At 35.4% G+C, this 12,148-nt stretch overlaps 1 protein-coding gene and 1 pseudogene across 1 annotated transcript; one reads left to right on the top strand and one right to left on the bottom strand.

The window, feature by feature from the left end:
- Positions 1-2,208: 2,208 nt before the first annotated feature.
- Positions 2,209-3,019, top strand: LOC133240241 (olfactory receptor 4P4-like; annotated as a pseudogene).
- Positions 3,020-5,640: 2,621 nt separating this feature from the next.
- LOC133240240 (olfactory receptor 4P4-like) lies at positions 5,641-11,419 on the bottom strand. The gene is made up of 3 exons (XM_061404755.1): positions 11,114-11,419; positions 5,886-6,631; positions 5,641-5,803 (listed from the first exon to the last, which is right to left on the bottom strand). Exons 1-3 carry the CDS (start codon positions 11,417-11,419, stop codon positions 5,641-5,643), a joined length of 1,215 nt encoding a protein of 404 aa, XP_061260739.1.
- Positions 11,420-12,148: the final 729 nt, after the last annotated feature.

Below are 12,148 nucleotides of genomic sequence, written 5' to 3'. Positions count from 1 at the left end.
CTGATATCTCATTCTATGTAGGTCCAGAATTTATAACCTTAATTGCTAGAATCTAGTCCTACTTGAATAGTTAAAGGACTGCTTAAATTTATAACACTATGGGGGTTTCAAGAGGAAGGAGGTGAAACTAGCATGTTTTTGAGCATCAAGTTCTGTATATGTAAGCTTATTTACATTCCACAATAGTCCTGTAAATTAAGCACTGCATGCTTATTTTAAGGAAGAAGGACAAAGTGTTAAAGGAGGTGAAGACTCCTGCATTTGAGTATCAGAGCTGTGTGCTGAACTCGGGTCTATCTCCAAATTTCTGATATTAATATTAATAATATTTCTTATATTGTTCAGAGAAGAATAGTATAATACACAATTTCTGAGCTGGTATACTTGCATTTTCTCTGGGGCCTTGATCTTGTATTTAGTAACTATGTGTTATTACCTCAGTTGTGTCTGACTCTTTGTCACTCCATGGACTATAGCCCACCAGGCTTCTCTGTCCATGGAATTCTCCAGGCAAACTTATTTATTGAAGTGGGTAGCCATTCCCTTCTCCAGGAGATCTTCCCAACCCAGGGACTGAACCCTAGTCTCCCTCATTGCAAGCAGATTTTTACCATCAGAGCCACCAGGGAAGCCCTTAGTAACTTAGAGGATGGCCAAAAATTATTCAATGTATAGTACTTTCCATATATGCTTTAAGAAATTTCATATTCAGTAATTTTTATTTAATAAAATAGCATATAAAGAGATATTATCTTTACCTCAGTTTTACAGTAAACTGAGGCACAGGAACTGTAATGAAATAACCACTTGCTGATACTGTATTTTTTATTTTTTATAGTCTCCATGTATCAAGCAGAGAAAGGCAAGCAGGAGAGAGGGAGACAGATATCTTCCCCAGATTAATGGAGAATCAGAAGTCACACAGTATTGGAATCTTGGGAGATCTTCAGACACTATCTTATCTCTTATTTTATGAGTGGGAGCCTGGGATCGTAGAGAATGAAGAACTAAACAACAGAATGAGAGAGGAAAAACTAGGTAGTTTGTCTATTCGTATAGTGTATTTACCAGATGATTAGCTGAATGTAGGTATAAGTGTTTCTATTTTAGAGAATTGAAAACATTCTTTTATATAGTCTTGCAGATTGTGTGGGTGAATTCTCTAAGAAATTAAGGGAAGAAGTGCTACATTTTGTTTATTGTATTGTGTTTGGGGGAAATTATTTTTGAATTAAAGGAGCCCATTTCTCTATATTTCCAACTTAGGCAACTATAAGATGTAAGTCAAATAGCTTCTGAAAGTAAATTTACCTTGAAAGAGGAAATAATCTTGCAAGAGAAATGCAGGCAAATAGAAAAAGCAGAGTTGTAGATACATTAACCTATAGATGTTACAAATAAAGTTTAAGAAATATAAAAGTTTCATTGAGTATTTCACATGATGGAATTATTTCCTCTTATAAATCAAAAAGGATTATGAGTCCACTTATAGAAATTATTTGTTCCTCAGTTTTATCATGAACTACCTGACTAATGGGTGATTGCTTATTTCTTTTATTATTCCTTCAAAACTATAGCACATTGTTTGCTTTCAATTTTGCTTTTTAAATTTAGTTTATATTTATTTAGCATTGACTATGTGCCAAGCACTGTAAAACCCACCCACACATCCTACACCAATTTTGTGATTTCATTTGAAACCATTTAATCAAGCAAATTCTGTAGTTACCTCTATTTTACATCCTAAATTGGCACATTGTATGTCACCCTACTTAACACTATTAAGATTGTCTCTTCTTTCATTCTTGACAAATGTAATTTCTTGTTTCCTCACAAAATAATTTAAATTATATAAAAATTGGAACTTTCTCTAATTTGCCATTGTATTCTTAGCTCTTAGAAGAATATTAGTACAGATATTCAAAAAAGTTCCATTAAATGAAAGTGATTTGAGTGGGTCTCAACATGTCCTTAAAAGGCATTGGTACCATTTTAAGTAAATATTAGGTTTCCATTTTCTCATCATTGATTCATTTCATTACCTTTGTCATTTCAGATAATTTTCTTGAACATCATCAAATCAGGGAAGATTGAAGTAATGTTACTAAATTTATTCTCTTGGGACTTTGTATGGACAAGAAATTCCAGATTCTCTGCTTTTTATTTTTTTTACTCTGTTACCTGGCTATTTGGTTGGGGACTTTGATCATGATTTCTATTACATGCAGTCAGCTAATCACCCATCCCATGTACTTCTTCCTTAACTATCTTCTTAACCCTCAGATCTCTTCTACACCTCCACTGTGACACCCAAACTCACGACTGACTTACTGATGGAGAAAAAGGTTGTTTCTTATAAAAACTACATGACACAGCTTTTCACCACACACTTCTTTGGGGGGACTGAGGTCTTCATCCTCACAGGGATGGCGTATGACCACTATGTGGCCATCTGCAAACCTCTCCACTAAGCCATCATCATGAACAGGCAAAGACATCACTCAATTCTCATAACATCATGTACAGGGGACTTCTTCATTCTCTTGGTCTCTTTCTTCTTGCAATTGTTTTACCTTTCTGTGGCCCCAGTGAAATATATCACTATTTCTGTGATGCATATCCTTTGATGAAACTAGCCTGCCCTGATACACACAAAATTGGCTTTTTTGTCATTGCCAATTCTGACTTGATGGGACTGGTGCTCTTTGTGGTTTTGATGGCCTCCTACATTTTGATTTTGTATAATGTGCACACATATTCTGCAGAAAGCTGCCATAAAGCACTTTCCACCTATAGTTTCCACATCACAGTCATGATCCTCTTTTCCCCACCTGTCTTCTTTGTTTACATTAGACCTGTCTCAACACTACCAGAAGATAAGGTGTTCGCACTCTTCTACACAATTATTGTCCCCATGTTCAACCTGCTTATCTACACACTTAAAAACATGGAGATGAAAAATTCCATAAGAAGAGTTTGGTGCAATAAAAGATTCTGGGAAGGAAGGTTAATGACTTGAAGGTCATTCGTCTTTGATGCCAGTAACTGTCTTCTCATCACTCCTTCTGTTGCTAATTCTCTCATGCTAATGGGAAAAACAGTCAGAATGTGTAAAAGCCAAGCCTTCAACAACAGCTTGCCTTCAGTGTTTCCTTTTTTATTTTCCTCTCAAAGTGTTTTCCTTGATTTCACTTTTCACTAATAATCCCCTCTGTTAAAAGAAAAAAAAGAAAAAAGAAAACATTTTACAGAGTAAAAACACATTGAAAAGTCTGGAGAAAGAGTGATACTGCTAGTATTGAAGGCTAAACCTGGGGGAGACATAGCCCTCAAAATACTCGGCCTCAAGGTGTAAAAGGTAATAATATGTTAAAAGGCCAAAGACAGTTAAAGAATTGGCCTGCTAATGCATGAGACACAGGTTCCATCCTTGGGCTAGGAAGATCCCCTGGAGAAGGAAATTGCTACCCACTCCAGTTTTTTTTTTTTTGGGAAATCCTGTGGAGAGAGGAGTCTGGTTGGCTATAGCCCATGGGGATGCAAAACAGCTGGACATGACTCAGTGACTAAACAACAACAAAAAGACAGTTATAGGAAATTAGGAACAATCACATACTGCAAACTCCTTTCAGAACTATATACCTAGCCTCATGTCCTACAACTCTAGATTTTTTTTTAAATCAAATATCTACAGATTTTTTTGTGTGTATCTGTACACCACTATTATTTTACTTAAGTGAAAAGAATATATAGATCTAAGTAGAACATAGTGTAAAGTCCAGTCTTATAGTCTACATGGCATGTCCCTCTGAAAAGCAAGTCATTGTGTGATCTGCTTCCAACGTGACATTGTAAGTACTGGGGAAAATATATGTTTTTTATATGTGTATGTATATACACACACATGAACTCCTGCTATTTTAACTGGGTTTGACATTAAGTATATATGATCAAAGAATAAATAAACCACAAGTGACTTTGCTACAAAAAAGAAAATATAAATCCCTTAGTTCCTCAAAATAGATGATTTTTCTCAAAGTAAAAGACTTTCACTTACTATTTAAATTCAAGTGTAGAATAATCCTAAAAAAATATTTGACAAAATATAGATCAGAGTCAGTGATGGGAATGTATATTCTGCTGCTGTGCTTAGGTGTATCAGAGGAAGACAACATAAAGGTGAAGATCAAAGATTTAATCCTCAATAATGACATGTATGACAATAATGAACATAATGACAGTTCAGTTCAGTTGCTCAGTCATGTCTGACTCTTTGGAACCCCATGGACTGCAGCAAGCCCACATTTCCTCCCTTTCCTGAATTGGCAGGTGGGGTCTTTACCACTAGCTCCACCTCGGAAGCCGCTATACATGTGCAATATAATACATTATTCCTCCCCTTCAAGTTATTTTCATGATGTCGAATGAATCTTATTTATTAAAGAATTAAGTAAAAAAAAATAAAATTCAATTATTTGAAAAGAGATACTTATTTGTATATATATCTAGGGATATCAAAGTGTATAGAAATTATACGGAAATTGAAAATGTGTACCCTTTGCTTTGGGCTTGCCAGATGGCTCTAATAAAGAATGTGCCTGCAATGAAGGAGTTGCAGGAGGCCTGGGTTGGATCCCTGGGTGGGGAAGATCCCCTGGAGGAGGACATGGCAATGCAATGGCAATGGAAAAACAAAAGCATACACTAGATTGAATAGATTCAGTACCAGCATTTACATTTATTTTTACAATCCTATTGACTTCATCTAAGATTACATGCAGATTCTGCAATGTTCCTGCCAATAACTTTTTCAGAAGTCTAGAGTATCCATACTTCTCAGACATTGAAAAGTGGGCAGACATCCTACTTGTTTGATACAATCCCATTTTATTTCAACATAATTATTAGCAGAACTCCTCTTTTTACACTCAAATTATCTCAATTTTAGCAATAAATCATATAGTTCCCCTTTTTATTTCCAAACTAATTTTTCAGTATATATGAAGATATTGTCATGGTAAAAGGTTATATAATTATTAATTTTGTCATTTTTAAGATGATTTCATTAAAATCACTTTAAAAACAAGTTCCAATTTTTATATAGTGATTTTCACATAAATCATATTTTTGGTGTTCAGTTCCTACCTAATTTTTGCTTTTCAAATAGTTGCAATGAATATGGGAAGTCCTCAGCTGAGTAGAAAATAAGACTTTAAATTTCTGATACTCCTTTTTTTATGAGAATGCAAGGAGTACAGCAAGGTTCTATGGACTTTCTCTCTGGGATGATCAACATGACTGTAGCTTATGTACATTTAGAGATTCTTTCCATGGAATTAAAGTATGGGGAGATTAGAATGGTAACCTCCATTTAGTGACTTATGGAAAGAGAAAAAAAAATCAAAGCAAAATGTAACTTCAACAAGGAATTGATGACTCTTGTTACTAGGGGAAGATGTTAATAAGAAACATAGATTGATAGAAGAAAGGATTTCAACTGATGCTAGTGTTTATGCTTAATTTTTCTAGAGCAAAGTCCATTGTTTATTAAACTAAAGTAAGCAAATATTACTTGAATAAGATGTGTAATGAGAAAGCAAAGTGATTTCATTTGATTTGCCTTGCAGTCAAAAATAGTTTCTAGCACCACACCTTCCTTAAGGCATTCTTCATCTCTGCATTTCTGAGAGTGTAAATCAGAGGGTTGAACATGGGAGGAATGATGATGTAGAAGAGAGCAAACACCTTTTCTTCTGGAAACGTTGTGGCCGGTCTAATGTAAATAAAGAAAGTAGGTGCAAAGCCCATGGTGGATGCATGTTGATGTATGGCAAAACCAATACAATATTGTAAAGTAAAAAATAAATAAATAAATTAAAAATTAAAAAAAAACCACAACTGTGATGTGGGAACTACAGGTGGAAAGAGCTTTGTACCAGCTTTCTGTAGGGTAAGGCTTGATGGTATATAATATCAAAATGTAGGAAAGCATCACTACCACAAAGATCACCAACCCCATCATGCCTGCATTGGCCACCACTAGGATCCCAACTCCATAGGTGTCCTTGTTGACCAGTTTCAGCAAAGGATACACGTCACAGAAATAGTGATCTATTTCATCGGGGCCACAGAAAGGTAAGTTAATGGTGAGGAGACCCTTGGGAAAGGAGTGCAGAAATGCCCCAGCACAACAAGCACTGACCATGGCACAGCGTCTGTGCCTGCTCATGATGACGGTGCAGTGCAGGGGCCTGCAGATGGCCACAAAGCAGTCAGAGGCTGTCATGGTGAGGATACAGACTTCAATCCCCCCAAAGAAATGCGTGGCAGAAAGTTGTGCCATGCAGTCTACGTATGAAATTGTGCTACTTTCTGCCAGCAAGTCAGTGACTAACTTGGGTGTCACTGTTGAGGTATAACACAGGTCTGATAGAGCAAGGTAATTAAGGAAGAAATACATGGGTTGATTATTTAGTTGACTGCATGTGATAGAAATCATTATGAGCAAGTTTCCCATCCAAATAGCTATGTAACAAAATAAGAATACTAGGAAGCACACATGTTTGATTTTCATGTTCTGGGAAAGTCCCAAGGGAATAAATTCAGTGATGTTACTGGTATATTTTATGGTCTAATGCAGTGAAGACTCAGTGAGTTTGCCTTAAAATATATATATATATATATATATATATATATATATATATATATATATATATATAACAGGTTAGCATGAGAAATATTGACTAAGCATGGTGTCAATCAGAGTGAGTGTTGGAGAAATACATTCATTTGGTAAATCAGCTTCCAACACTATACTTTTAAATAGTTAATTCTAAACCCCATATGATTAGCTTGCCATATAATACACCAGATCCAATTATTTTCTAGAGTGAAAGAGAATAGTATTAATAAGTACATTTGCTCAAGTATAAACAAACATGCACAGTCATCTTATGTATGGGATGAAAAGTGAGCTTAGGAAAGATACATTTGTTTTCCTGAAGCAGCTTGTTTGCTTAGGAGATTCACACAACCAGACTTAAAGTGAAGGGAGTAAGGTAAGTTGTGCAATTTCAAGATAGAACCCTGTCTTTATTTAAAATATTTGTAATTTTCTTGTGGAACATTATTTTTTTAAAAATATTGCACTAAATTATTATTATATTTATCAATGTGTTGCTGGCACACAGGGCAAGTGACTCATTTGACTCACTGAATAAAAGCTATAGCAAACCTAGACAGCATAAGAGATATCACTTTGCCAACATAGGTCCACATAGTCAAAGCTTCAGTTTTTCCAGTAGTCATGTATGGATGTGAGAGTTGGAGCATAGAGAAGGCTGAGTGAGGAAGAATGGAGGCTTTCAAACTGTGATGTTGGAGAAGACTCTTGAGAGTCCAAACAGCAAGGATGACAAACAAGTCAATCAATCCTAAAGGAAATCAATCCTGAACATTCATTGGAATGACTGATGCTGAAGCTGAAGTTCCAATATTTTGGCCAACTGATGTGAAGACCTGACTCTCTGAAAAAGACCCTGATGCTGGGGAAGATTGAGGGCAGAGGGAAATGGTAATGACAGAGGATGAGATGGTTGGATGGCATCATCGACTCAATGGACATGAATCTGAGCAAACTCCAGGAGACAATGAAGGACAGGGAAGCCTGGCATGCTACATGTAGTCCATGTAGCAACAAAAAGTTGGACACACTTAAGACTGAACAAGAAAAAGTCTTGATTCTGGGAAATAGACTGATATATTTACAAACATTGTGGAGAATAATAAAGAAAATACTGTATCAGGTGAACCAAAAGTGGCTGTGGCATTTCTTTTTAATTTAAATTATTAAAAGTAATAGTAATTATATGTAAAATTAAGAAACAAAGGTTGCCTAAAAGACTAATAACAGTAATAAGGAAATGAATCAAACACTCCCTTGATACAGATCAGGTTTCAATAATTTCTATAATAGAATATTTTGCAATTAGACTAATTATAATCTTTCTGCTTTGTTACCTTTTAGGTTACAATGATTTCTTCACAAATAATATATCCCCCAAAATATTTTTCAAAGTATCACATATATTATTAGTATTTCTATAATCAGAAAAATATGTAAAAGTACTTCCTTAAATAGCTTTAGTTTAGGTTGTAGATGCTTTCATTTCCAATTAATTTTCCATTATGCTTCTATAATTTATAAGCATATTTTTAGTCCAAAGTATCAAAGTAACAAAATGGGAAAATAATTAGAAAACTTAACTGGTTCCCTTTTTTCCCTCTTAAATGTTTCTCCTTGACAGCCTCCAACTTAATATCAGGGACTTCATACTCATGTTATTTAAATTATAACTTACATTTCCAAAACTCCCATGTTATTTCCAGTTTCCTTTGTTAATATTTGAGTTACTCATTTTATATATACAAGATCTTCATTTTCATATCTAAGTGATTTAAAGAGAACATTTCCTATCATAAACTACAAGGGCTAACATTGCTGCTAACACAAATTCATTATATATGACAACAAATTTTTCCTTTTTAATATGAGCATTTCTAGTGTAAATATAAATATTTCATGGTAGTGCAGGTAGAATTAGCAGGTACATACTATGAAATGGGCACTGATTATTTTCTCTTTCACTTTGTTTCTCTTCATATCATTATGTATAGATTGAGTATCCCATACACCATGATAAAAAAATAAACAAAAGTGTGCTGAAAGATTAACAGCTAAAAATGAAGCTATTACAACTCATATCAAATTGATTGTTATTGCAGGTCCTTCACAGACATAAAAGATAAGTAACGATAATAATACCTAATATTTCCTGGAAGCAGTTTTAAATATTTCACATTTATTGAACCATTAATCCTGATAAATGATCATTTTTTATCTCTCTTGCAAATAATGGAAGCCAAACAGTTAACAATTTGCATAAATACTGATAAATATTAAAGACTGTTTTTAGGTTCATTTTAATTTTTTTTCACTATCCGGATGTTGCTAATTTGGTTGTCAGGTACAAATTATGATTCTAGGGACATTTTTTTGTTGTTGTTCTTATTTCTTTCATAACCAAGTTGTCTCACATGACAAAAAGTCATGAATAAGTTAAATTTTTCCTGACAGCTTCAAAGTTTTCTCTTAACACCTGTACCAATTATTGGCTAAACTAATTCTATTTGCTCTCTGTTCATCCTGTTCTAATTCTTCCTTATTGAATTTGCTCTACCTTTACATTCCAGATCCTCTGCTGATATTAAGTTTTTCTATACTATAGCCTTCTGCTATTTCAATTAGTCAGTATATACATATTGTGCAGAGTAGCAAAGTAGGCAGAAGAGTGATGAATCTCTATACTAGTACATTCCCTTAACTTATTTTAACTGTAACCCTTTTTTTCTTTATTTTTTTTTTCTCTTCTGTCTGAAGCATAACGTCTTTTTTTTTTTTTTTTTTTTTTTTACTTTTCTCTTATATAGCCCCTATGTGACACAAATGCTATCATTTTCTCATGAATTTCTCAAACTCATACCAAAAGAAGTCTGCTTAACTTTGGCATCTTCTGAGGCATATGACAAGGGGAATGAACATATGGAATCAGGATTTTTATAGATAAAATTTAATTTAAATGATATATGCAAAATTTATTTTTTTGTATTTGAAAGATATTATTATTTACTATAGCTTGATTGAAATTTTACCAGATGATTATATCACTAGATAAATTCTTTTATCTCTGAGTAAATGGTGGCAATGTTCTGAATGCAGTCAGAATCTTAACTGCATTGCTAAGATTAATGAATTTTAACATATAATCAGCTCACATGAATCCTGGTTCTAGGACTTTCCTGCTGTCCTTATAGAAATAGGAAATGCTCTTCTGATTTTTGAAAATAAAATAAAGTGAAATCATCTCTAGCATTTATATTGAATAGTTGTTTTTTTTTTTTTCCTACACAAATGTTGTATCTCCTCTGTGGTTCTTGGAATGGAATGTACATATAAGCCTTCTGTTTGATTTCCAAAGGTGTTTAAATTAGGTGACCTGGGAGATTACATGAGTTGAGTGAACTCTGGGAGTTGGTGATGGACAGGGAGGCCTGGCATGCTGTGATTCATGGGGTCACAAAGAGTCGGACATGACTGAGAGACTGAACTAAACTGAACTGGGAGATAATAACCCCCAACCTCCCTGTCATCTTTTTTAAGGTTGAGACAGTTCCCCAAAGAAGATCTGGCCAAGTCTTGCCAGCTAATATGCCGCAGCTAATAATTGCTTATACTCTGAGGAGTTTGAGTACTAACTGAAAGCCCAATTTTGTTCAATACTGAGACTGTAAATCATGTTCTTTATGTTGAAACAAAATTTGAGGAAGCCAAAGGCCCAGATAATCAGAAATAAATTTTTATTTATTTATTTATTGATATGGACCATTTTTTAAGTCTTTATTGAATTTGTTACAATATTGCTTCTGTTTTATGTTTGGGTATTGGTCATGTGGGATCTTAACTCCCTAATCCAGGGATTGAACCCACACTTTCTGCACTGGAAGGCAAAGTCTACTGAACTGTCAGGGAAGCCCCAGAACCAAGTTTTGAAGTTTGGTTTATTATAGAATAAACGGTTTGAAAAGAGAATGAAAAACATCTTGTGTGTTGCTTGAAATCTAAAGGACCCTCCGAACGTTACTAGTTGCTGTATTGTATAATTTTAAATTTCAATTTGTTTAAAATATGTGCTTATTGCAGTAGACACTTAACTGAATTGTCATCAGACGAGGCGGTCAAAGTAATGAGGATTTGAAGAAAATTAATTTATAATACAACATATACTATTTTAAAAAGTAATAACTGTGTGCTTAAATTGAATTTAACAGAGACTCTGGTTCAAGTGAGCTGTAGCTGTCCATGAGATCTCATTATATTTATAAACCTCTATTTCCACAGAATATACAAACTTCTATTTCCATAGAATTTTTATAGTTTCCTAGTGCAAAGAAATGTCATTGACATAATTTTTTCTGTTAATTTTTTCTTCTGACATTAATACAAACACTATCTTTCTTTTCATTAGTACTTACCCACTCAATATTCTTCCTTTACTTTTAACCATTTGGCATCTTTACTGTTGAGGTTAATCTCAGCTACATTTAAAAGTCTAGTCTGGGGGCTGGCGGGCAAAGCGGGAGGCACTGCAACTCGGCCAGAGGTGGCTGCTGCAGCTGCTGCCCTCTTTCCTGCCACTGCTTCTCCAGTCCCATCAGTGGATACCCCACCAGCTACTGGGAATGGACAAGAGAGAGGAGGAGGAGGAGAAACTCCCACCGACCCACAGAGTGTGTCCCCCTGAATGGCAAGGTGTCGAGTGCTGGGAAGGAGAAGGAGCATGACTTCAGCAACTTCACCCATCATTTTAAGTTGGGACCCCAAAAGTTTGGAAATCCTGACCCTAACAGTGGAGAGACTTTTGGAACCACTTGTTACAGAGATGGAGAAGTCTTGAGGCTATTGTAAGAATAAGACTGAAAACCAGAGGAAGGGGGCTTAAGTCCAAATCCTGAGACCACCAGAGAACTCCTGACTCCAGGGAACATTAATCAATAGGAGCTCATCAAATGCCTCCATACCTACACTCAAACCAAGCACCACACAAGGGCCAAAAGTTCCAGAGAAAGACACCAGTTCAGTTCAGTTCAGTTCAGTAGCTCAGTCATATCCAACTCTTTGTGACCAGATGAATCGCAGCATGCCAGGCCTCCCTGTCCATCACCAACTCCTGGAGTTCATTCAGACTCACGTCCATTGAGTCAGTGATGCCATCCAGCCATCTCATCCTCTGTCGTCACCTTCTCCTCCTGCCCCCAATCCCTCCCAGCATCAGAGTCTTTTCCAATAAGTCAACACTTAGCATGAGGTGGCCAAGTACTGGAGTTTTAGCTTTAGCATCATTTCTTCCAAAGAAATCCCAGGGCTGATCTCCTTCAGAATGGACTGGTTGGATCTCCTTGTGGTCCAAGGGACTCTCAAGAGTCCTTTCCAACACCACAGTTCAAAAGCATCAATTCTTCGGCACTCAGCCTTCTTCACAGTCCAACTCTCACATCCATACATGACCACAGGAAAAACCATAGCCTTGAC

The sequence above is a fragment of the Bos javanicus genome, chromosome 28 (assembly GCF_032452875.1).
Source record: "Bos javanicus breed banteng chromosome 28, ARS-OSU_banteng_1.0, whole genome shotgun sequence".
Lineage (NCBI taxonomy): Eukaryota > Metazoa > Chordata > Mammalia > Artiodactyla > Bovidae > Bos > Bos javanicus.
The sequence above is the reverse complement of the archived record's forward strand: the minus strand, read 5'-3'. Positions and strand labels throughout refer to the sequence as shown.